Genomic DNA, 25,603 nt, shown 5'->3' with positions numbered 1-25,603 from the left:
GAGCCCATGATCCAGCCCAGCCTTGCTGCTCATCCAGCTCCTCGTGCTCTGTGCCAGCAGGGTCAGCTTGGATCACACAGCCTTGCTGAGACCTGCACCAACACATGGATGGATCCCCAGAGCTTTTCTGGATCCCAAACAACCAAATCTGATCCCTCCTGCTCAGACCAGCCCAACCACAGTCACACCATGGAGCAGGTGCAGAACTTCCCCTCTGCTCCATCCCACCCCACCCCATCCCCACAGAATTCCAGGAGAATTGATATGAGTGAAAACAGCTCCCTCCATCCAGCTGGTGATGCTGCACATTTAAAAATGGAGACATAACAAGCACAGCACAGCTCTGAGGCACGTTGGACCCACGTAACACATCCTGGCTATTCTGGGAAACAGAACTGCCAAAAAAAAAAAAGAGAAAAAAAATATCATCCTTCTCCTCTCTGGATGATTCCAGAACTTTTAAGATGCTGAAGTTTAGAATTCAAAGGATCTTGAGAAAAATCATTATAAATAGCAAACGAACACTTGGCTTCACAGACAGCACAAACACTCTGATCCCATTAAACACACAATTGTCTCAGTTTGGTTTTTTTTCTTCCCAAAAGCACAAGTTTATCCCTGGAAATGTCTCCTGGACAGAGCAGCCGTGGCTGTTCCCTCTGTTGGTGCACGATGTTTCTCATTCCTTGAGATTCACTGCATTCCAGTCCATTGTCAGTCAGGTGGTTTTCCTCCCTTTTCAAGGGGAAAGGGAAATTCCTAAGCTTTGTTACCTGAAATGATTTCCCTGGGTGAAAGACAGCACTGCTTGAGCAGGTGGGGACAGTGGAGGGGTGAGTGGGGGAGAGACGGAGACAATTTGAGCTGGATGTTCCCAGATTTGCAGCCTGGAGCAGAACCTCACCCGGTTTTATTTTCCATTTTTCTCTTCTCTGGTGTGAGCCAGACCACGGGGAGCAGCAGGGATAACACATCCAGAGGTGCCTGCTGGATTTTCCAAAGGCTCCCAGAGCTCCTCAGGGAACCCTCCCAGCACCATCCTTCACACAGGGAGCTGTCCAGGAGTCCCAGCAGATGCTTTGGGTGAGTTTTTTGTTATTTTTTTGCTGGCCCAGGTGTGTTCCTAGCCTCCCATTTTTCTCCTGGCTTGCTTCCTGCGGGATTTCAGGATGGTGTAGTTGGCGTAGCTCGTGTGCTGCTCCGACAGCAGCGGGATGTAGAACGCCCTCAGCAGCCGGGAGGACCTGGAAGAGCAGGAAGGAAAAGGAAATCGCCCTTTAGAGACATGGAAAAGCAGAAAGGAAAAGTGAATCCCCCTTTAGAGACATGGAAAGAGCAGAAAGGAAAAGGAAATCGCCCTTAAGAGATGTGGAAAAGCAGAAAGGAAAAGGAAATCGCCCTTAAGTGCCCAATTCTCTCCTCGTTGGTGCCACCAGAGCCGACAGCGGTTTAAGAGCAGCAATCTCGTGCCCTCCATCCATTCCCAGCGGGATTTAGGGGACAGAGGGCAGGGAGGTGCTGTAATTACTGAAAGAAATTTAAACTCCAGCTAGCAGCAAGCAGGAGATCCCGGGGGTCACACAGCCCTGTCCTTAGGGCAGCGTTTCCCCCCTGGAATCTGCTATTTTCTATCCCATTTCTCCGGCTGCCTTTTCCCCTCTGAGAAGCAAAAAGCAGCTCTGACGGGCACTGGCGTTTTGCAGTTTGATTTTCTGGGGAAATAGTGAATTCCAAGAGGGCTGGGCAGCTCTAAAAGCCACAGTCACTCCATGCCCTGCCCGTGCCGGCATTGCACAGCCTTCCAAAGAGCGGCCCAGGGCAGCACGGAGGGTTCAATGATGGCTGGGGGAAATTAACACCTTTGATTGGGGTTGCTAATTGCCGGAGCTGTGCTGGCTGAGAGCGTTCTGAATGAATGGATTCTCTCACTGATACAGGTTTCGGTGTGAAGTGGACAAATAAAACGTCCTTCAGCAGCAGCTCGGAGCTTTGTGAAGCTCCAAAAAGTCTGAGCGACCCATTGAAATGGGGGCTGAGGAGGAGTTTTGCTTCCTCAGCACCGCGGCTTCTCTTTTCAGGCCTTAAAGATCAACTGGATGGGAAAATATCAACCCTTGCCAGGCTCAAGTGTAACCCCAGTCACAGGCAGCTTGGAGCAGCAGCAGCACTGAAATTTGGATTATTGAGTGGGTCAGGCATGGCACACACTCGCTGCTCACTTCAGCTCCCAGCTCTGCTGCTCTGGACATCAAATTCAAGCCATTTTTAATTTTTTATTTATTTTTTTTTAGCAGAAAGACGAATTGTGCTTTGTTTGCTTGCACTGGAGATCTCTCCAAAAAGCAGCTGGAAGACAAAGGCAGGAACTGCCACTGGGAGCTGCGTCTCCCCCGGGGCTCCTGCACAGCCTGGCCGGGCCCAGGCAGCTCCTGCACCACCCCACGGCCCCCTCCCAGCTCAGGGAGAGGGAACCTTCACCTCCTGTCACCTCCTGTCACCTCTCCCTGTCAGCTCAGCCACCTCAGACAGCAGATGGCACATGGAAGGGGCCGGGTGACAGATGACAGGGAATATATTTAATGTTCTATTTGCATTTGCTGCTAAATTTGTCCCCCAGAGACAGAGCCTTCATCAGCACTCGGCTCCCAGCGGCAGCAGCAAGGCCATGGCTGCTCCAGGCTGGGTGAGCAGGGCTCTGCTTTTCCAGGTTTTTTGGGTTCTGAAGGACAGAGCAGCTCCCAGTCACCAGAGCTGGAAGCACAGTGATCCTTGGAGCTAAGCCTGTTCCTGCCTGAATTTCAGGAAAAAAACCTCAAAAACTGTCCCAGCAGTGCCAGAGGGAGCTGTTCTGGGATGGGAGGAAATCCCAAGTGAAGATGTTCCAGTCCCCCCTTGCCAAATTCCCAGACTAGCATGGAATGGCAGCACTTGGACACCTGCAGGGGTGACATCCCTCCTGAAGTGCATTTTGTAACCTGAGTTTGGTGACAGCAGAGCTCAGAGAGAGGCACGAGAAGAGCTGGGGATGGCAGGAGGAGGCTGAACTCTGCCACAGGGACAGGTCCCAGTGACAGCTCCCAGAGCCACCTGGGCAGGTCCCAGAGCCACCTGGGCAGGTCCCAGTGACACCTGAACAAGTCCCAGAGCCACCTGGGCAGGTCCCAATGGCACCTGGGCAGGTCCCAGAGCCACCTGAGCAGGTCCCAGAGCCTCCCAGCCATAAAAAGGCTCCTGATCAAAGCTCTCTGCAAACCCTTTAACGTTTGCACCTCCTCTGGGGGTTAACTTCTGTACCCTCACAGAGATGTCAGAAGCAATTCAGCTGCTTTAGAAACAAAAATATGGAAAACAGCTGGAGGAAAACACCATTAAAGGGAACAAGACAGCCTCTTATCAAAGCAGGGTAATGCTCTGCTCCAACAAGGTGACCCAATCATTATTTTGCACTGAGAATTTTTTTTTTCATGGAAAACCCAAGTGTTTGGAGCAAGCAGACAGCTCAGCCCTAAAGAGCTGGAAAATATGTTCTCCTCAGAGGGGAGCTGTGATATATTTCCCCCTTTTCTGTGCCAGATTCAGAACGCTCAGCCAATATAGAATTAAATGGACCTTGGCAAAGCAGCTTCCTGAGGAGCATAATTAGCTGGTGGCTTGGAGTGCTCTCTAATTCAATTAGCAGCACCATTTATCAGAGCCAGCTGAGATTTACATTTGCACTTGCTGACGTCAATGGGAGACTTGCAGCGAGCCCCAGCAGCCTCTGGTGCACAGGACTGAACTGAGCTCTGGGGTCACTCAGCTCATTTATTTCATTTATTTTCACACAACGAGAGCTGCACTCTGGGCTGAGCTGGGGAGGTGCTTGATGGGTTTGGGTTTTCAACCACCTTAAACCTCCACTCAGCTCCAAAGATAAAGCAAGGAAGACAAAGCAGCTCTGAGAACACACAAATGTGGCTTTAAAGCAGAAATGCACATTGAAGGGCAAACCCTCTGCACAAGGAGTGCCTTTGAAGCCTCGATTGCCTCATTAATAAAACTCATTGGCCACCTCCTGCTCCCTTTCCCAAAGGGCTGCCCAAATGGAGCAGCAGGTTCTCCTGGAAAATACAGTTCATGGAAGATCCAGCCAAGGAAAGCTGTTTGTGTCAGAAAGCTGGGAACACCAGAGCTCTCCTGGGAGCTGCTCAAACATTATTTATCACTCCTCCCCCTGCCCTTCCCAGCCCCACTCCCTGCAGGGCCCAAGTCAGGAAGCAATCAGGTCTCTCATGGAGAACAGGAGGGCACTGAACTCTGTTTTTTACAGAGGTTTTTCCAGTCCCTGTCCCGGGGTGACACCTTCAGGAGCAGAGCTCTGAAGGCCTAAAGCAGATCCTTGTACTATCACTCTGATCTTTTTCAGCCTTTTGCTGTTTGCATTTTTGTAGCAGAGTTTCTCACAGATTTTCATAAAAACAAAGTGATGTTCAAATTCCTCGCTGGAAGAGGGACAACTGATGAACTTCTAGTTTGACCAGTGTAGTTGAAGAAGTGTCAACCTTATTATCCAATCTGTGGTCATTGTCCAAAATCTATCTAAATCCAAGTAAAAAAATAAACTTCCCTCCATTTGCTCTGACAACTGACTGCATAAATGTCCTTCATTTCACGTCCTATGACAACACTGTACAGCTGAGGGCTCCTGTGTCTGCAGGAATTCCCTGATCCCACTCCCTGTCAGCCTGGAGGAGAGCAAATCCCAATTCCTGCTTCCCACAGAGATCCCTGGCCAGGCACAGCAGCGAGGTGCTGTGTGAGCAGCACAAGCTCTGCAGAACACCCCAGCAGGGATCTCTTCCATGGATTTCCTGGTGCCCAGTAAAGGTGTGGCCCTGCTGGCTGCCTCCTCTCCCTGCCAGCTTTCACTACATTTCTCAGAGCTCATCCCCTCTGATGATTTATACCTGTCCTGAATTTGGCTGGGACAAAACAGAGTGAAAAGTCTCCAGGGAGGAGGTGACATCCACCTCATTACTTTGGAAAGCAACTGCAAAAAACAAGGAAGCTTTATAAAGAAATTGTTTATTTCTCTATAAAATACTCCTTCTCACCACCCTCCTCACAGAGTTTCACCCTCTAAAGCAACTTAGGTCATAAATTTTGTAAGCAGGAGTTTGACAATGGCTCCACTTTGCTGAAAATGGGATTTCAAGCTGGCATTTGCCCACAGATCTCTCTCCTCCCTGTCCACTTTTGCAAACAGAAATCACAGACTGCCACCCTAAACCCCATCCCTCCCTCTCCAAAGTGGAAATCCTACCTGGAAGCATCAAGGAATGGCTTGTAGGCAATGGTCACCCACTCTTCTCTGTTGGAGGAGTACCGTGGCTCCCTGGGGGTCTCTGCTGCTGTGTCTAAGTCCACCAGGTAGTGGCACTTGGAGATGTCGACCTGCAGGAGGATAGACACAGCTGGGGCTTATTCCCTGTGGGTTTGGTTGTCTGTGTTCACTCACAGCAATGAAAACAGGGTTGAATTCCCCCCAGCAGGACACAGGTAACAGAATTTGAATGTTTGCAAGCAAAGCCTTTGTGGGGGAATCCAGCAGGACAACACACCATGAAACCTTCCCCTTCCTGCTGGGAATCCTGTGTCTTATCCTGCCTCACTCCCTCAAACTCTTCCTTGAGGGATTTCAGTTCACTCTCCCACAAAATTTTACTGCCAACTTCCTTGGCCATGCTTGAGATCCCTTTCCTGAAGCACCTTTGGGGTTTAATGTAACAATTTAGGCTGGAAACAATTTAATTAGGTGGATAGCAGATGGCTCCGTGGCAGCACAACTGAGTGGCAAATGGAATTACACCACAGGAAACGCAGCTGAGGATGCTGAATCCACTCCTTGCTCTGTGTGAGAGGAACGTTCCAGGCCCTGGGAGAGGTTCTGGCTCATTAGCAGAAGGACTCCCAAACCACTAACCAAGTTTTTCTGGAAGTGATGTAGAATCATTCAGAGAAAGACAAGGATCTCACTCGTCTCACCCTAAACACTGCCCTAAAAGGGCTGGGACTTCAAACTCCAGGTGCAAGTCAGGTTTCCCCTGTATTTTCACAAGTTACAGTGAAGACAAGGATAATATTCTGCTTGCTCTGAGGGCCAACACAGCCCCTCTGCATTGATTTTGGGGATTTTCACAAGGCCTGGGTGATGCACAGACCTTGAAATGAAAGAAATGAATGAGTCTTAGTGAACAAAGCTGTGAGGGATTTCTAAATTACATCCTCTCCTCTTCTGTTCTCCTTTCCTTTTCCTCCTCCCACTCTTTCTTTATTTGATGCCACTGCTCTGCCAAGTGGAGGAGAGCTAAACTGGATCCCATCCTGACTGACAGGAGTGGGAAGAGCCCAGAGCTGGAGCTTAGGGCACATCTGCTGCTGCCATGGGGTGTGGATGGTGCTAGAAGTGAAGAGAAAAAAAAACCCTAGAATGGTGCTAGAAGTGCTTAAAAACCCCTTTCTCTGAAGGCAGCTGCTGTTAACAGCTTTCAGGCCTAATCTGCTGGTCCTGCTTGGATGTATCTTGGTAAGAAATAATATTCCTTATCTCTTCCTTAGCACTTTCAGAGACAAATGCACCTCCCCAGCTGGGCAAGTGCAAGGTAAGTGCTGCTCAATGTGATTAAGGGAAGAGAGATTGCAAAACAAGATCAAATCACTCTTTCCCCAGTGTCTCATAGCAACAGGAACACTGAGGTTCCCTCTCCCATTTCCAAGCAGAGCAGTAATAGATACTCACACCTGAAACAGTTGAGATCTCCAGCTATTAATTGGTTTTACCCATGGCTCAGATAATCCTCCTGAACCATTTGTTTTCTGCCCTTTAAATGACCAACTATTTAGATTTATCCCCTCTCATAGTCCTGCCCAGTTCTTGCTAATTATTCTTCTGCTTTTTAAAAAATCTGAATATGCTTGTACTCACTAAATCTGGGGAAAGATCTTAATCTCTTGGTGCAATTAGCAGGTCAAAAGTCAGAGTTTTAAGCCCCTGTTTAATTTCTGATTTCTGAAGTCCTAGACTCTTGAGCTTGCATGAGAAATACCAAAGTTGTAGGGTGACATTAAGAAACAAGCATGAAACAAAAGTGTGTTTTGCTCTATTAGTCACAGGCTGTGGAGCAGCCAGCTGTCTGTGCTAAAAATAAGCCCCAGTTAAAGATTTCATAAATTAAATGCACTGCAGCAGACAGCTCCTCTCAGGTGGGAACACGCCTCCTTCCCATTTCCAGTAACTGCATAATGAGCCTCAAAATAGGAGTTTTAACCCAGAAGACTGCCAAGATTTAACCTGTTAGTAATTTTAAACATGCTAGCTAGCAATGATTTTAAAACATTCCTGTTTGTGCACTGGTTTTGTTTAGTTCCACCAGGAAATAAATCAATATACCAGTATACATTGTCTTAGCAGATTCCCACTAATGCAATTGAGTTCCAAATGAAGTTCCTCCTCAGTTGAAAATATGATGAATAGTTTTATATTTAAAAAGAAATAAAAGAGGAAAATTTCAACTCCTGCTCAGTGACAAATATTTTCTGTGGGGGACTTCAAATTACTCATTCCTGGGATCACATGAACACACTACACTAAACCCAAAACTGCAATAATTGGGAGTTCTTACTTCTGCTGCTTCTTTTATTATCATTATGACTTCAAACTGTAGATGAGAGACAAACAGAAAGTGACTAAAAACGAGCTTGGGGAGATTTCCAAGTGCTGCAGAGGGACCATTTTTGGTTTGGAGCTCCCCAGGAAACAGAAATGGGGAGATCCACTCAGAGGCATCACATTAATTTAAATTAAGGGGAAAAAAACCAGGAATAAATCCTCACATATCGAGATGGCTCCTCCTTGTTCTGGTCATTCATGTCCGAGGGGATGATCCTCGTGGCCATGGGCCCCTTGGCAAAGGGTTTGGGCAGCTGGCCCCGGAATTCTGACAGGATGAACTGGAGCTGCCAGCTGTGGACAACAGGGAGAACATCTTGTGTGGAGAGCACCAAAACCAGAACCAAGGACATCAATCCCAGGGTGGGCAGGTACAGCAGAGAGCCCCAGGAACTTGTGGCCAATGTGCCAATCAAAAACCTTCAGAATCCTTTATTTGGACACTTTAACACTGTTTATGACACTGCTGGTGACAACAGAGACCCGAGGTCCTCAGGGCTCCCCACATCCATTGTTATGTCCCTCATTATTGTGATCTCTTAAGTTTGAGCTTTCATATTTGCAGATTCTGTGCTGCCCAGGGGTGTGTTCTGAGCTCACAGTCAGTGTCACTCAGCTCTGCACACAGCAGGGACACAAAACAAATCCTTTTCCTGCTGCACACCAAGGACAACTTTGAGCCCAAAAGCACAAACAAGGGTGGCTGGAGGGAGGAACAAGGATGGGACCTCACAACCTGGAGCTGGAATTGGACAATGCAACCCCAAAATGCAAATGGACCAAAACTGATAAAAATGTAAGATTTAGTTGTCCATTTTGTGACCATTTTGGGTCCATTTTGTGACCATTTTGGGTCCATTTTGTGACCATTTTTGACCATTTTGGGTCCACCTTGAGTGTAGCCCTGGCCAGGCTCTTGTCCTGCCCAAGGTCTACCCTAAAGCCCTTTCGATAAATATCTACTTTATTCCCCAGCTCTGCCCAGTCTCTGTTTCAGGTCAGCCCTGCCAAGGCATCAGCTGTGCCCCTCGTTATCCCTCTCACCAAAGTGCACCTTTTCCATGGGAACACTCACTTGTCTGGCAGCAGGAAGCTGCTGGGGAACCTGTGCCACTCCTTTCCCACACAGACATTGACTGGCCTCCCCTCTGGCACCGTGTGGATCCCGGGGTCAGTGGCAATCCTGTGGAATTCCGGGTACAGGTCCAGGGGCCCATGGTAGCCTGTGGAAGTCATAATTAAGAAATTCATAATTAAGGTTAAAATGAAAGTGGTATTGTTGCTCCGATTTTTCAGCCTTCTGAATTGTTTTCATTTCTACTGGAGTTTTCTCAGAATTGTAAAATAAACTAAGACTGATGTTTGGTAAACAATATTCTTTCTAAAGAGAAAGACAAATTGATGGACTTCTGAGTTGACCACTGGGGTCAGAGAGATGTTCCTCTCATCCCTCAATTCTTGATCAAATTCCAAACCCCATTTAAACCCCAAATCATAATAAACTGTCTCTTTCTCTCCTCACTTCTCAACCTGATGGGTGAGTGTTGTTCTTTTTGTGTCCTGATTGTGACAGAGTATTTAATGAAAGCCTACACAAATTGTGCCATGCAGAAGTTTTTAACTGATAACTCACTGAATAAATGAACTGCTCTATGCTAAGAAGTGGCTGGATTCAAAGTTTCCCATCTTACCTTTGGTGCCCTTACCAATTCCATTCACATTCCCCTGTCCTGGCTGTCAACAGCCCCAAAAAATACTGCTGAGGTGAGAAGGGTCTGATTCCCACCAATCCATCTCCATTAAGGACTCATGCACCTAATTCAAGTTTTATACAGGAAAATGCTCTTCCAAGTGGGATTATCTATGTGAAAGCTGAAGTATTTGCTTTAATACCAGTCAGGTTTTACATCAGTGGAGTTGTACTGGTGGAAGGTGAAGAGGATTTTTAAGTGATGTAATTGTGGTGACCCATTCATACATTTATATATATGGACAAATGTATAATTAATAATTAATTAATGGTGACCATCAGAACTTGTCCCTTCCCCTGCAGCAACAACATCCAAACTCCTCAAGCCCCCTGATTTCCACAGGCGAGGTAGCACAACTTTTGCAGGCCCTGAGCCCAGGAGGGAGGAGAGCAGAGGGCAAAAATGTGAAATACCAACCTTTGAATAAGGCAACAGAGCGTGACAGTGACAAAAGGCCAAAGAGGAAGACTGTCCCCAGGGCCAGCCAGTTGGAGGACACTGTGTAGTGTTCCAGGCGGTAGCGCTGGAAGATGAAGTGGTAACATTTCTCAGGGAAGAGATTGAAAAGAGAGAGAGACAATATCAAGTTACTCCAGCTCTGATCTGTTCAGCAAAATTTTCATTTTTAATAACAATTCTCATTTTTCATAACAATTCTCATTTTTCGTAACAATTCTCATTTTTCATAAAGGCCTCACAACAGTGCATCCCCCACCAGATCTTTGGGTTTTTTTAATTCCAGAGCCATAAAAATGCACAGCAGTTCACAGGGTTGGGTCACACTGAAGTGGTAATTTGGGGTATTTCAAGAAGCTTTCAGCTCTTTCACCCAGGAAGGTCTCTGGGCCTAAAGTGCTCTCTCAAGGGCTGCAGCTTGGTTGTCCCCAGGTGAACCAGGGGCAGGTGTCCCTTTCCCAGCTCTGCAGGAGCTCCCTGCACACACTCACCTGATTTTCCCTGCTGGACTGAATTCCTGCCTAACACAAGCTCCATGACCCAGATTTCCAGAGTGACCTCTGCCTGTTTACCCTGCCCTGCACAAACCACAGCTCTGAAGTGGATAAAAGCACAGAGCACATTCTGCAGCCACCTCTAAACACAAGTCACTCTGATAAAAGAAAAACTGATGAAAGAAAAACTGGTGAAAGAAAAACTGATAAAAGAAAAGTACTTTAGGTTTTTGGTGTTTTTCTTCCAATTAAAAAGCCTTTCAGGGAATAGCCAGGAGGAAATACATCCAGTCCTTGGCCTGGCCCCTCCCTGCTGGTTCTGCAGGAGTGGTTATTCACTCCCTACCCTCACTGGTTTCTGTTTCTCTTGTCCTGTTTGCATTTTTCTCATAACAGCCAAATAAATCCACGTGGTTTGGAGGGGGACAGTGACAAGTTTTGTCCTGCTGGTTCCAGATTCTCAGCTGGATGCTCCACACTGGCCAAAATGTCATCAAACAGTGGTAAAATATGCAAGAAATGCACAGGAAACTTTCCTGCAGCCATGTTTAAAATAAAAATAAATGAACACTGCTCTGTGATGTTCTGAGAGCACAGAGGAATTCTCACTCAGAGCCATAAAATTGGTGACTGGATCCTGTGTGGGGGCAAGGACTGGAACTCATCTGGGAATGAATGAAGATGCAGAGTGGGAAGAGCACTGAGCAAGGGAAGGATGAGGGACTGAGGGGTGGGCAGGAATTCCAGCAGTGGACAGAGCAGGAACAGCAGGATGAGGCCAAACAGCTGGAACAGGCTCCAGCAGGGACTCCTGGCTGCATTCCTGAGACTTTTTAACAGCACATGAATAATTCTGAGCTTTGGGAAGGTTTATATCAGTCTGTGTTAGTGCTTTGCTCTTGAAGTGTTTCAAGTGATGTTTACTAAACATCCAGCTTTTGGCTCTTCCAAACATTCAGTGCAATTTCCCAACATTCAAACGAGATCTCTTTGCCTTTTTTCAGCCCAGTGAGGGATTCCTCCTAAAACAAATCAAAATGCTTTTCCTACACACCCACATTCCTGCCCTTAAAGCTGAGCAGCCAGGGAGGCACAATTCCATCAGCCAGGGAGGCACAATTCCATCAGCAGGTTACTGAACCCTCAGGGAATCTCTTGGATTTTGTGTGGTGTTGGGCACTACAACATCACAACCCCAGGAATTTTCACTTGGGATTGGAGAATAACTCAAAAGTGATCATGAAATAACAGCTGGGAAATATTCTCAGCTATTTATCAAAAACCACTGGAAGTTACCTGAAGAGCAGAGAGAGCCACAGCACCAGAGAGACAGATGAGGGGGTAGATGGGGAAGAGAAATCTCTCTTCTTTGTGGGGCTGGCTGAAGAAAATCAGCATCCAGATGTACATGGGAGCCAGGGTCAGCCAGTAGGGACGGCCCAGGTTCTGAACTGGAAGGAACAAAAACCTCAGCAAAGTAGTAATGCAAGAATTCCTTCTCTTGCACAATCCTCTCTCACACCCAGAGCCCCCTCTGGAGACCCAAACACGCCCTGTCCTGGGCACCCCTGCTGCTAAAACCCAGGTAACACACCCCAACAGCCAGAAGGGCATTTTCCTCAGAGGATTTTTGCAGATTCCTACAACACTGACAATTCCATCAGCCTCAGGAAGACCAAAAAAGGAGAAAATAAGTGTGTTACTGGATCCAACAACCAGACACAAAGCCCATCAGGAGCTGCCAGGTCTGAGCAGGCAGACAGCAGTGCTGGGTTTCCTGCTGGGCATTGTACACACAGAGATCAGAAATGGCCTCCTCAGGATCTCCCCTTCCCCTCTGTGCTGGTTTCACCCTCCCAAATGGCTGTTTGGAGCCCGAAGTTTGCCCAACCTTCATTGCCTCATTACAGAAATAACACCAGGAGAGGTCTCCCAGGCGCCTTCTGCTGAACAGAGGAAATAAACCCATTCAAAAATAACAACAATTACCCTGAATTTCAGTCTCACTGAGGAGGGCTCTGCACTGCCTGACAATCTGCAGTCCCTTTCCTACCCCCTTGCCACTCCCAACAGCAGAGTTAAGCAATTAAGCCAAAGGCATTTCACAGACAATAAGAACAAAGCACTTGGCGGAGTCGCTCCCGCTGTTGAGTACAAGAACACCAAGTGAACAGCAGGAAATCTCACATTTACAGGAGCTCCTACTGAGCTTTTACTGCTCTCTGAGAGTTTGTCACTCACAGCCGAGGAGCAGATACAAGCAAACACCCTTAACATACATTTTCATCGAGGATTGTGTTACTGTTTGCTGTATTCACTAAAAAAAAAACAAACTGAGAGAGCAAAGCACTGACTGGAGTGATGAATGTGGAGGCTGCTGCTGACCCCTGATGAATTTTCCTGAGGAAAACAGCAGAGAAGAATTTACACTTCCCCTCTGGAGTCCCTCACAAGTGTCATGTGCTCAAGCTGATGTCATTTTATTCAAGAAAAAGCTCAGTGTGAAGCAGGGAATATTCTGGTTCCTCCTTTTATTTTTTTCTTTTTTTTAACTCTCAGTATATCCACACCCATGGGGAGCCTGGCAGTCTGAAAAATCCACAGTACACAGAACAAACCCCAAAGAACCCCTGATGTTCTTGCTCTTGCTGGATTTGTTCTGTGCACTGAACACACCCCAAAATCCACAGTGCACAGAACAAACCCCAAAGAACCCCTAATGTTCTTGTTCTTGCTGGATTTGTTCTGTGCACTGAACACACCCCAAAATCCACAGTGCACAGAACAAACCCAGCCTCAAACCCCAAAGGTTTCTACCCATTTCCAGCTGCAGACAAGAAGGGAACAGCACCAGGTCCAGTTTCTTCCCCCTTCAGGATTATTGACTGGGCCATTCCTGGTGCATTAAATGTCAGAATGAAGCTCAGGAACCACACACCTCGTCAGACTTGCTTTTTTAAACACATTTCTCCTCCTGAGGAAAAAGGCAAGGCATATTCCTGAACTCTAATGAGCTCCAGGAACTTTCCTGGTGCTCCAAAGGCTTTCACTGCTCCCAGTTTCACTTCCAGTAGAGCAAAGCTGCTCTTTGGCAGGCAAACTCTGCCAGCTGCCCTGCACTCACCACGGAATTTCTGCAGCAGACACTCCATCAGACAGGTCAGAGGCAGCACGAGCAGGGCCAGCACAAAAACCACATTGAAATTCAGAAACCCATTGATGAAATAAAAGTACCAGGGTTCTGTACCTAAAGGGTGAGAAAAAAGGAGAAAAGAGGTTTGAAACATGAGCAGCAATGGATGGAACAGCAGCTTTGGTCCTTCCTTGCCTGACACAGCTCACCAGAGTATCTCACACTCCCACCTGCCCAAGAAACTTCATTGTCTTCCTGCTCAGAAATCATTTTTCTCTTTATTTTTTCACTGGGGGTGAAAACCAGTCAGTTTTATATCTGCTGATGATGAACCCCAGACCACTCCAAGAGCCAGCAGAACTCTGTGACACAGAGCTCACCCTTGCATTCAGGAGGAGAGCAAAGAAGCAAGAGGTGGAAACCTGTAAAACTGGGAAACTCAACTCCAAATTCATCCTTTCTTTCTAACTGCAGAGGAGTAGCACAAAACCACACAATGCAATGTAACTCTGGAGTGAGGATGTTCACTGTGGGTTGGCAGGAACAGAAAATGGACCAAGAAGGATTAAGAAGGAAAGGAGTTTGTATTCCCACCTCACCCTGACAAAGACTCTGCCCCTCAGGGCTGGTTTTGGTCCCTCCTCAGACTCAGCACTATTTAAAAGTCCCAAATTCAGCCTGTTCTGACACAAACAGGAGCGAGGCAGCTCTGCCTCCACACTCGGGAACTGGCTGCAAGCTCGGGAGGATGTAAACTGAAAGAAACTCCAGTCCAACTGTCATTTATTTAGACTCTTAATTCAGGATGCTTAAAGCCCTGAACAATAAGGAATGCCAGTTCCTCTCCACACATTTCCCACTCTCTCAGTGTGATTAGCTCAATCAGCCAGTAAATGACACGCGGGGGCTTTAATCACTGCACTGTTGTGACATGTGTCACATTGCCACAGCAATTTCCTGCAATCAGAGCCACTTAAATTGGGTCCGTGTTGAAATTAATCAGACAACTGAATAGCAGCAAGGAAAACCCGAAACCTCTGCAGCTCCTACAGCTAAAAAACCAGAAAAAAAACAAAAAACAAAAAACAAAAAACAAAAAACAAAAAAAAAAAAAAAAAAAAGAAAAGGGGAGAAGCTGCAGTGGGAATGTCACAAACGTGGCACTGGAGTCACTGCTTGGCCAAGCAGCTCGGGTTTATAGAGGAAACCCTGAGTTATGAACACTGAAAGCAAACTGGAATTCTATAAATAAGTTCTAAATCTTTAAAGGATCATTCCAGGGAGCATCCTGTCACCTTTCTGGCTGCGATGGAAAGCAAAGGAAATTCACCCTGAATTCACCTCTCCCTGCTCTGGTTTCTGGCTTGGCAGCCTGGGGGTCAGGAGTGAAGGACACTTTATGAAACACAACTCCTCCACAAATCCAAAAGCAGCCCAGATAATGCTGCTAATAAACAGATCAGCTGCTCTGAGGCACAGCTTTGACACAGAAAAGGCTGCTCGTTCACATTTCTTTGCAGTGTGACTGAATTGCCCATTAAAAAAAAAAAAAAAAAAAAAGCACTGGAGCCTCCTCTCCTTCTCCAATGAGGGATTTTCTTCTCTGTGAGAGGATAAAAAATAATAAAAAGGGGAAAAAAAGAGAAGAGAACAGTGCACAGCAGGCAAAAAGCACCAGGCTGGCTGACTGGTGACGCAGGCATTCAGAGGCACTCAGGCTCAAAGCCTCCCAGGGAAAAAGGAGTTTTTTATTCCTGTTATCCACAGGGCTCAAGGTGAACTGAGACAGAACTGCAGCCTCAAAAAGGAACGACCCTGCTGCATGTGAGAAGTCCTGGCCCAGAACAGGAGAGCTGTCCATGCTCTGGAGAGCTCTCCATGCTCAGGTTAATGGGAACATGGTTCCAGAGCAGGAGAGGAGATGGAGCTTCCTGCAAGGATCCACAGCCCAGAGCTGGGCAGACGTGGGATACAGGAGACAGGCTGGCGAAAGAACAGCCAGGCAGCTCCTGGCACCGTGGTTCCATGGGGAAAAGCAGCTGGAAGCACTGTCAGACCCCGAGTGAGAAAATGCTTTGAACTCTGAGGCCTGGGAATGGCCCCGGGAGCAGTTCTAGAACTCAAACTCGGGGGTGAACCCCATTTAGCTGCACCTTGACCACAGGAATGGTGAGAGCAGCTCAGGCCAGAGCAGAGGAGTAGAAGAAGTTTAAGATAAGGAGCCCCACCCTGGGCTGAAGGCTGAGTGCAGGAACTGCAGCTGGCAGGCAGTAACTAACTGCAATAACTTGGTCGTGAGTCACAGCCCCCATTCTGATTCAGTGCTGCTACAATGAACACTCTGCTCACTGCATTTCATTTATTCTCACTCTGCTCAGGCACCAGGGCTCCACAGAGAAAGGTGGCACATGAACAGCTCCAGCACCTTCCACCCAAGCTGAATCAATCTTCCTAAAGTGGGACAAAACTGTGGTCACAAATTATGACTCCTTAGAATATAAATACACAAAAACCACCCCAAAGCTTCAGAATCAGGGATAGACCCTCAGCAGCTATTTTCCCTTGGCTGTAGAAACCTAATCACTCCAGGGAAATATCAACTGCACAAAGAATATTTATGTAGAGAGAGTGTATTGCTAAAGACAGAACAAAAAAATAATGAATTGAACCTTGTCTCCAAAATACTGCAATGCTTACACTGGAGATGATCTGGGCTGGTGACTCTGCCCCATCATGTGAACGTTGGGAAATCCCAGCTCCCAGAGCCAAGAGGGATTGTTCAGCCTTTCATCTCCCCTGGCAGTGTTGTTTTTCCCCAGTGTTTTGAAGCCTCTCTAAACACACAGTGCTGTCCTGGCCACGCTGCACTGAAGAGCAATTCCAGGCAGGCTCTTTTACCAGCCTGAGGATGTTGTGTGAATGTCACTGTGAATAAAACTCTTCAGGACAGACTGGTCCCTGGAGGCTTCTGGAAACAACTCATGCACCAGCGTGGAAAAGGTCAGGCACAAACCCCTGCCAAAACCTATCAGAGACAGAGCCTGGAGTTTACTTACAGAAAACTCCCAGCTCCACACTTCAGAGCCTTCCTGCAGAGGCCAAGAGCAGCTGCTGTCCTGCTGTGCCACAGTACAAGTGACAAATCACCACTCAGCACCACCCAAAACAGCCCCTCAGCCAAAGCAGCTGCCAGAAAAAGCCTTGCTGCTGCTCACCACTGCTGAATCCCTCCTGGAGCAGCTCCTCTGCCCCAAACAGAGCACTGAGATGGTGCAGGGATCCTGTGCTCTCTGCCAGCCCTTCTGAAGTCCTGCTAGAAATTAATTTCCTGCTGTTCAGCTCTAGAAATGTAGGATATGGACAGAAAGAAGCATGGATTGTGCACCATTCCTCACTTTCCCGAAGTTCTGCAGCCTGACTTGGGAGGAAGAGCAGCCAGGAACAAGGTTCAGGCTGACAAACACACACAGGCCACTTGTGCACAGACAGTGAGACATCTCCTGGCAGTTTTAAGGGAATGGAAAATGAACAAAAGCAGCACAACTCCCAGCGTGGAGGAGCCGGGCAGTGCATTCATTGCCAGCTCGACAGAGACATCCCGTGTCCAGAAGCAGCAGCTGCAGCCTTTGGAGCTGGCAAATCTGCTTTTGCTTTAGGGCACGTCAGAAAAAGCACTGCCAGAAAACCTGGGGCTCCCTCCCGGGCCCGTTATCCCAAACTCACCGTAGAGATCAGGGCCGTGGGGAGTGAAGACATTGTACAAAACGATGTTGAGAGGTGCCACCACCAGCTTCCCATAGTAATAACTGTCCACCACCACCAAGGGCACCTGCAAGAAAGCAGATCTTAGTCCAAGTGCCAGCAGCTCCAGCTGATTTTCCTTAAAGGAACTCATCCCTTCTACTCCCCTCCATTCCCTCTTGGTGTTGTTGCAGGCACTCACCAGAAACAGGATCAAGGACACCACACACCAGTTCAGGAAACTCTTCCACCTCTTCTTCAGGATCAGCAAGTCAAAGGCAATAGGAAGCCTGGAAGAGAGACCAGCTGTCAACTGGAGACTTTGAGAAACCCCACTGCAGGTGCTGGTGCATTAAATGCATTGGTGCATTGCCCCTTCAAAGCAAGAGAAGGAACCACCACTTCACTGGCCTCTGCTTCTACTCCAGATTTATCATCCAGCTCAGGTTTTACTCATCTCAATGCCAGGAAATCTTCCCAAACTAAGTTGTTCAAAAGCCAGGAAGCCTGGTCCTGGTCCTAGCAATGACTCTGGACTAAGCTGGACTAAGGGAACAGAGCTGGAAGGAGTCTGGAGCCCCAGGAGAGGCTGAGGGAGCTGGGAAAGGGGCTCAGCCTGGAGAAAAGGAGGCTCAGGGGAGACCCTCTGGCTTTGCACAACTCCCTGCTCAGTCCCTGCTGGTTTTCTCCTCCACCCCATTCTCCCCAGGCAGGTGAAAACCACCTGAGAGAGGGCAATAAACCCCTCCTTACCCCAGGGCTGCGCTGAAGGGCCAGCCCAGCAGGGCTCCAGCAGCCACCCCCAGCACTGCCACCGAGGTCCTGTCCATGTACCAGCCCGTCATGGCCACCACCGTGGTGTACATGCAGAAACTGCTGGGCAGGAAAGCTGAAATGCAAAGGGGATGAGAGGTCAGCACAGCCTCCCCACACTGCACTAACACCTGCAGCAAGTGTCTGGCAGTGCCTGGGGAAACAGGTACAACCACGGCACACAAACTGCCAAAATCTCACTTTGATCTTTTCAGCCTTCTGATATTTTCATTCTTGGACCAGAGCTTTCTCAGGAATTGTAAGAAGAACAAAGAGTGATGTTTGGTAAGTAATACATTCCCTTCCAGGGGAAAAGACAAATTGATGGATTTCTAAATTGACCACCAGGATCAGAGAGGTGTTACTCTTGTCCTCCAATTCCTGATCAAATTCCAAACCCTATTTAAACCCCAAACCAAAATAAACTTTCTCCTTCTTTCTCGTCTCGCAACCTGACGTGTGAGTGTGGTTCTTTTGTGTCCTCTGGTGACATCAAAATATCAGCCTCCTTCCTGAGAACAGGAAGGCAGGCCAAGGGCCTGGTTAAAAGGCACAGCAATATTAAAAACCAGGAAGGCAGGCCAAGGGCCTGGTTAAAAGGCACAGCAATATTAAAAACCAGGAGGCAGCACCAGAAACAGGCCTGGGAATTGTAACACAGAGAACAAAATTTGAATCAACGCTTATTCTGCCGTGAGAAGACAACACAGAGCACCCCAGAGATGTGATTTTCTCCTCTCTGGGCCCACTTTTGGCCATTGTTAGTGGCAGTGCCAAGCCAACTCACCTGCAGAAGCACAGAACATCCCCGTGCTGAGCACTAGGAAGGCCAGCATCAGCCTGCTCACGTGCAGCCCAAACTTCTTACACACAGCCCTGGGGAAGCAGCAGAGAAACAGGTGCCACAAAATGGCCTCAGGCAAAAAAATCAGCAGCACCCAAGGCATGCAGAACCACAAGCAACTCATAGAGCAGCCTGAGAGCTCTGAGGTGCGGGATGCCCAACACTCAGCTGCTGCCTCTGCCCTGGGATTTCAGACCCTGAGTTACACCAGTGCCAAACTCTGGATGGGGCCTGGCTTCTCCCAGTTGTGCAAATTTCAGGAGCTTGTGGCTGCACTGCTACACACATCAATCCACCTGTGATCCCCATTCCTCACAAAACCCCACCATGCACAGAAAAAAAGCCACAGCTCATCTCCTTAAACCAGAGCGCTGACAGACAATAAAGTCATGCAAGGTAGTGGCTTCAAAATCAGGCAGCAGGTAAAAATAAAATAAAAATCTGGTTTAGACAAGATAATTGCATGTTAGGGCTACTGATTTTAGTGGATGTAAACAGCATTTGGCAGACAGATTACAGACAGCAGCAATCAATGTGTTCCAGTCAAATTCACTGTGATAAGCAAACACAGCACCAGACTCTCCTCAGTCTGCAGCACTCCCACCCTGCTTGCTGCCAGCAGTGAGAAAATGAGTAGAGTCAACAAAATGCTGGAGTAGAGGTGTGGGTGGCAGATCTGGGAGTACAATTTTGTCCTAATTGTGGCATTCTGACCAACATCTCATTGAATTATGAGGAGAACATGTATTTTCTCATCCACACACGAGCCTCAAAGCCTATTTCCTGCAGCAGGAACTGGGTATGTCACTTACTGCTCCCAACCATCCCCTGCACACAGATCTGACACTCACTTGTAGAAGTAGAGTTCACAAATGCAGCTCAGGAAGGCCAGGAAGCATCGCAGGAAATAGAAGATGAGAACCTAGCAGACACAGACAGAGTCTGAATGAGGCACAGGGACACAAAACGGGCTTGTAAAGCATCAGGGGAAACCCACAAACCCTGGGAGATCCTTACAGAGAAGTCAGTGTTTGTCAACAAACCAGTGTTTTATAAAACCAGTGTATAATGACATTTATAAACATTATAAAGTCAATTTCAACACAAACGGGGCATCTGTTTCACACACACTAAAGGCACATTTCCTCCTCCACACACAGGATTTACCTTGTTGGTTTGCAGAACCCTGGCATGGAACCAGGCTGGCAAGGCATGGAGCCACAGGTAAGCATAGGAGCGGATGGCGTAGGCTGGAGAGTACTCCCATGTCTGAAACCCCTTCCCATAAATGAGGTAGTGTGTCTACAACAGAGGTCAAATAAATAAATTAACATGCAGCATGCAGAGCAGAGAGTTTTCCACCCCCCACCTCTGAACCCCAGAGCAAAAAAAACCTCATTGGAACAGAGGGATCAGCACAAGGTTCTAAATAAATCTGCATTTGCACAAGCCCAGTGGAAACTGAAACAGAGCTCAAGGTCCTAAACAAATGGGTTTCTGCACAGGCCAAGCAGAAATTCCCGAAGCCAAGGGCAGAAGGGACTCACCGGTTCCCAGTAGTTAAAGGTCTCGTCACAATCCGAGATGTTGCTCAGCAGAGCCGCACAGAACCTGGCCGAGATGAGACACTTGAAAGCTGTTGATCCTTCAGGGGCCCAGACGTGCCCTGCTTTGCTCCCGGATGATCTAATCCAAAGGGTGGGAAGGGGAAAAAAATTAAAAATACAAATATACAGCAGGAAGACTCAGCAACGAGACCAAGGCTGGGAAGGTGACAGTGTGCCAGTGGGGCGGGGAGGGGACGGCAACCCTCACAAGGAAAACCACCTCAGGGCTGGACCCCCGGCCACTGCAGCCCCTCAGCGCCGCCGGGCCGGGGGATGCTCCGGCATCTTCCCACAGCACCGAGCACCCGCGGAGACCCCGGCCCGGCAGCCCCGGTAACCTCGGCAGCGCCGGGAACCTCGGCAGCCCGGGTAGTCTCGGTAGCTCCGGCAGCCCCGGTAGCTTCGGCAGCCCCGGTGACCCCCGTTCCAGCCCCCGCAGCCCCCGCTCCAGCCCCGGCGGCACCCACTCGTTCCTGGGCTCCTCGCTGCCCGCGGGCTCCGGCCGCCGCCCCGCCGCGTCCCCTCCGCCCGCCCGCGGCCGCTGCCGGGCCCCCTTGGCGGCCATGGCGGGTACGGGCAGGCGGCGCCCGCCGCAGGCCGCGGCCGGGCCCGAGCAGCTGCGGGAGCGCGGCCGAAGCCGCCGCCGCCATCACGGGTGTGGGCAGCGCCAGCCCTGAGGGCGGGAGCGCCACCGGGACAGCCACCGGCAGGGGGACAGGGACAGACAGAAGGACAGACACAGGAACAGGAACCGACGAAGGGAGAGGGACAGGGAGAGCGACAGGGAGAGCGACAGGGACCGACAGGGGGAAAGGGACCGACAGACGGACAGGGAAAGTCAGAGGGACAGGGACAGAGACCGACAGACGGACAGGCACAGGGACAGGAACCGACAAAGGGAGAGGGACCGGGACCGTGACAGGGAAAGCTCTGCCCCGCACTCCCGTGTCCATCGCTGACCCCGTCCCGCCCCTCACGCCCCGGTCCCAGCCCGGCTCCATCCCGGCCATGTCACTCCCCGCCCAGTGCTGGGCAGGAAAGTGAGGGAATGGGGAACGCTCCGATGGAAAATGTTCTTTATTTGGTACGCTCTGCACTCAGGAGATGGAGGGGCTGGAGCGTGTCCAAGGAAGGGAATGGAGCTGGGGAAGGGAATGGAGCCCCAGGAGGGGCTGAAGGAGCTGGAAAAGGGGCTCAGCCTGGAGAAAAGGAGGCTCAGGGGGAATTTGTGGCTCTGCACAGCTCCCTGCCAGGAGGGGACAGCCGGAGGATCGGGCTCTGCTCCAGGGAACAGGGACAGGAGGAGAGGGAACGGCCTCAGCCTGGGCCAGGGGAGGCTCAGGGCGGGAGATCAGCTGGAATTCGCATTAGTAAAGAGATTGAATCCACTCTCAGGACCATAGAAAAGAAAGGCTCCGCTTCATAAAACGAGGTTTCATTACACAGACAGAGAACAGGACAGAGCTCATCCTCATTAACTCCCACATGGAAACGTGTGCAGGTGCTCAGAGTCCACCCCTTCCTGTGCCAGGCACTGCGACAACACGGTGCCACATCCAAGGACATGCAGGCGACACTTCCCAGGTCAGACCCCGGCCCAGGAGGAGCTGGAGCCCCTGCACACCAGGGGGGATGTTCTACCTCAGGGTCACCCCCAGGTGCTGCTGTACCTCCTCCCGAAGGCGCAGCTGCATCTCCGCCGCCTCCCGGCCGCCCAGGGCCCTGTCGCAGGACTGGAAGGTCACCCTGTAGCAGAGGCTCCTCCGGCCTGTCCCCGCCTGCTGGAAATTGTCCTTTAACTGGATGGAAACCACCATTTCACCCGACACTCTCCTGGCGAGGGTGTGAAAAGCCACTTCATCAAACCCCTCCCCGTCAGGAAGCCAGAAGCTGACATCGTGCACGTAGGAAGGCGGATAGAGGGAAAAAGGCTTGAAAAGCCTCAACTCTCCCCCAGGGAACTGCCTGAGGAAGCGCCTGTCCCATGTCCAGAGCGTTCTCCAGTCGGATATTCCACACAGCAGCATGGCCAGGAGGTCCAGGTTCAGTGAGAATGAGACAACAACCAGCTCATGGCTTTTAAATTCATCAGGAGCTGTCCTGATAACCCCCACACAGGAGCCTGAGGAGTCTGGGTCTGTCCCCACACAGAGGAAATGCTGAATTTCACCCAGCTGCCACTCAAAAGCAGCAAAGTCATTTAGCTCAGTTATAAAACTTGTTGCCTCCTGCAGGCTGATGGTGGGTTTGACCCCAGAAATGCCCTGGTGAAGGGAATTCAGGGTGGTTTTAATGTTCTCCACCAACATCTGGATGCAGCTGCTCTCTGTGCCCCTGCTAACTGCAAGCACAATGAGCATCTCATGGAAAACAGGCATGGAGTGGGGAGTGATCCTACATTTCCTAAAAACTGGCCCAGAAAGAACCTGTATTGTCTCTGGGGAAAAAGCTCTTTTTTTTATTATTGCCTGAGCATGAGGCAGGAGGGAAGGCCTAAGATAAAACTGCTGTGGACCTGGGCATCCTTCTTGTACATTCTTATCTGTGTCCTGGCCAAAATGGGAAAACAAAACTGTGTCTGCCAGATCCTGAGACATTTTCTCAGTGCTTGGAGCCTCCCCTGGGCTCAGGGTGATCCAGAAGATGTTGGAGTGGCAAACACCACCGGGGTGACCTTGGTGGAGCAGAGGAAGGCAGGAGCTGCTGTTCTGCAGTGGAAAAACTTGGCTGAGCCCTGCACTGAGCTTCTCCTTTATTGTCCTTACTGGATGACTTGAATTCTCTTCAAGGAAACCCCTGTGGAAAATAAAAGTGCAAATTACAGACTGTGATCACCATCTGTGATTCCCTTCCTGGGGCCATAATTTGAGGGCAGCAATTCACCCAAAACATTCTTAAGCCAGGAACTACCTGACCAAGCCAAGTCTGTCACCAAAGGTGCTGCACATTTTCAGGGCTGTGGTGTTTGTCTGCTGGTTACAATCACGAATTAACTGCAATTTGCTGGTAAAAAAGTGGATTTCCTACTCACCATATGCATTTATCTGACCCCAGTGCTGGTCATTCCCACTGACAGCAGCAGACCTGCTACTGCCAAAGAGAAACTAATTATAAACCTCACCTATTAATTTTATCCACGAGGACTTGTGGCACTTGAAAAGAAACTTTTTGGCCTCCTAGTTGTGTCTTGCAGCTCAGGGGGGTGAAACACAGGGGTGCTGTGCTCCGTGTGAAAACGTGGTTCAAAGCACCCTCCACACAGAAGGATTTATCCTGACTCCTGAAAACACACAAAACCAGAGCAAAATCACTGATAATTTCTGATATTTAAAGTGCCCCAAGTAGGTAGGAGCAGATCAACCCCCAGCCCTCCTGTCTTTAGGCTGAGATTGATATTTGCTCTGAAATGGATGCTTTTGACCTTTAAAATCCTCAGATAGTCTTATTTTTAGAGGGTGCTTTGGCAGGAAGCTTGCATTTTAATCTTGGTTATTCTGCTTGGAGATGAACAAGAACTGCAGCTATTTTAAGGAAAATTAAAAGGAAATTTTCAAGGAAAAATTCAAGGAAAATTAAAAGGAATTTTTCAAGGAAAAATTCAAGGAAAATTTCAAGGAAATTAAAAGGAAAATAAAAAGGAAAATAAAAAGGAAAGTTAAAAGGAAAATTAAAAGGAATTCCTCTCCAGCCGACACGATACTAAAAGAACATCCCAGTGCTGGGGCATTTTAGGAGCACAAACAGCAGAATTTCAGCTTTGCCACGGGATGGTTACCTGTAACCTGTGCATTTGTAGCCCTCGATAGTCTCTGCTTTGAAAGGATGAACATGGCTCAGGATGAAGCCAGCCCCCGCCGCCACAGCCACGATTTGCCAGCTGTTGTGCCACTCCCTCCTGGGCTGATCCGCGGGAGTCCCTCCCTGCCCATTGCACAGGGCGACGTGGATTTCCCCCTCCTGTGCCAGCACCTCTGTGCAGCTGGAGGGGAACCCAGAAAACTCCTGTTAGCACACCCCCACATCCCCCACTGCCTGGAAAAACCACCCGGAGCAGCTGAAAAGCTGTTAATGAACACAGAAATTAAATTTCTGGTGTGCTCACCTATGGAAAAAGCGGGCAAGGAGCTGCCTGTTCTTCACCACCCCGGCCTTCCTCCCACAGTGGGGGAAGTTGAAATAAATACGGTCGAATTCCCGTTTTCCCGGTAAAAAGTGCTCCCCCAGCCTGGTGCAGTCCACGGAAAACAAAACCTCGGCTCCTGCAATAGCAAACAAGGCTCTGGTGGTTATCAGAGGGGGGAAAGCTTAAAGAAAGGTGGGACTGCAAATCACCCAGGGAGTTTTTAATTAGGTGAGATCTGCCTGGAGCATCGGGAACACCGGGAAGCCCCGCGGGGATTCTTTGCCTTTTGCTCCCTTTCAAGGCAGCAGAAACTTCTGAAAACAGTAATTTCAGTACTATTTCTTCCGGGTCGGATTTTAAGGCATTTCATTTCGCCAGCTGGGCTATTCCAGCCCCTTCCCGGAGGAGTTTCCAGGGGTTCCCAAGGGACACGGCAGCGGGTGGGGAGGGGGGGACCCGCGGGGCAACGACGCCACTCTGGGTGACACCAGGGCGACAGTAGTGCCACTCGGGGTGATAACTGTGGCAGCAGGGTGACAGCGATGGCAGGAGGGTGACAGCGGTGGCAGGAGGGTGACAGCAAAGCGCCCAGCCGCCGCTCCGTGCCCGTCCCCGCGGTCCCCAGCCCGTACCCACCGCTGTCCCGCAGGTGGCGGATGCTCCGCGCCGCTCCCGCCGCTCCGGCCGCCTCCTCCTCGCTCTCGTAGCAAGTGGCCACCACGTGTGTGCCCTGGGCCCCGCACAGCGCCGCCGAGAAGGAGAAGTTGCCCTCTCCGAGCAGCAGGACCCGGCGGAGCCCCATGTCTCCAGGCAGGACCGGCCCCGTGTCCCCCGGCGGGATCAGCCCCGTGTCCCCCGGCGGGATCAGCCCCGTGTCCCCCGGCGGGACCGGCCCCGTGTCCCCCGGCGGGATCAGCCCCGTGTCCCCCGGCG

General features: G+C 49.6%; 1 protein-coding gene across 4 annotated transcripts; it reads right to left on the bottom strand.

Annotated features, from left to right (window-relative positions):
- Positions 1–265: 265 nt before the first annotated feature.
- Positions 266–25,487, bottom strand: LOC310919067 (alpha-1,2-mannosyltransferase ALG9; the record flags this gene model as incomplete). 4 transcript variants are annotated; one of them, XM_083878214.1, is made up of 19 exons in its annotated part: positions 266–1,244; positions 5,303–5,433; positions 7,873–8,002; positions 8,784–8,931; positions 9,877–10,006; positions 11,706–11,860; positions 13,534–13,656; positions 17,266–17,371; positions 17,486–17,573; positions 18,037–18,172; positions 18,884–18,972; positions 19,792–19,862; positions 20,108–20,242; positions 20,488–20,626; positions 22,189–23,343; positions 23,669–23,827; positions 24,323–24,526; positions 24,650–24,806; positions 25,307–25,487. In XM_083878214.1, the coding sequence occupies 19 exons, from the start codon at positions 25,470–25,472 to the stop codon at positions 1,124–1,126; spliced, it is 3,543 nt and encodes a 1,180-aa protein (XP_083734340.1). The 4 variants fall into 4 exon arrangements, with proteins under 4 accessions (XP_083734340.1, XP_083734341.1, XP_083734342.1 ...); XM_083878215.1 differs by having other exon boundaries at positions 9,877–9,982; XM_083878216.1 differs by lacking the exons at positions 22,189–23,343; positions 23,669–23,827; positions 24,323–24,526; positions 24,650–24,806; positions 25,307–25,487 and adding an exon at positions 21,015–21,112.
- Between the last annotated feature and the right edge of the window lie 116 nt (positions 25,488–25,603).

This window comes from Zosterops lateralis (genome assembly GCF_965231275.1).
Source record: "Zosterops lateralis genome assembly, chromosome: 25".
Taxonomy (NCBI): Eukaryota; Metazoa; Chordata; class Aves; order Passeriformes; family Zosteropidae; genus Zosterops; species Zosterops lateralis.
Note: the sequence above shows the minus strand (reverse complement) of the source record. Positions and strands in the feature narration are given on the sequence as shown.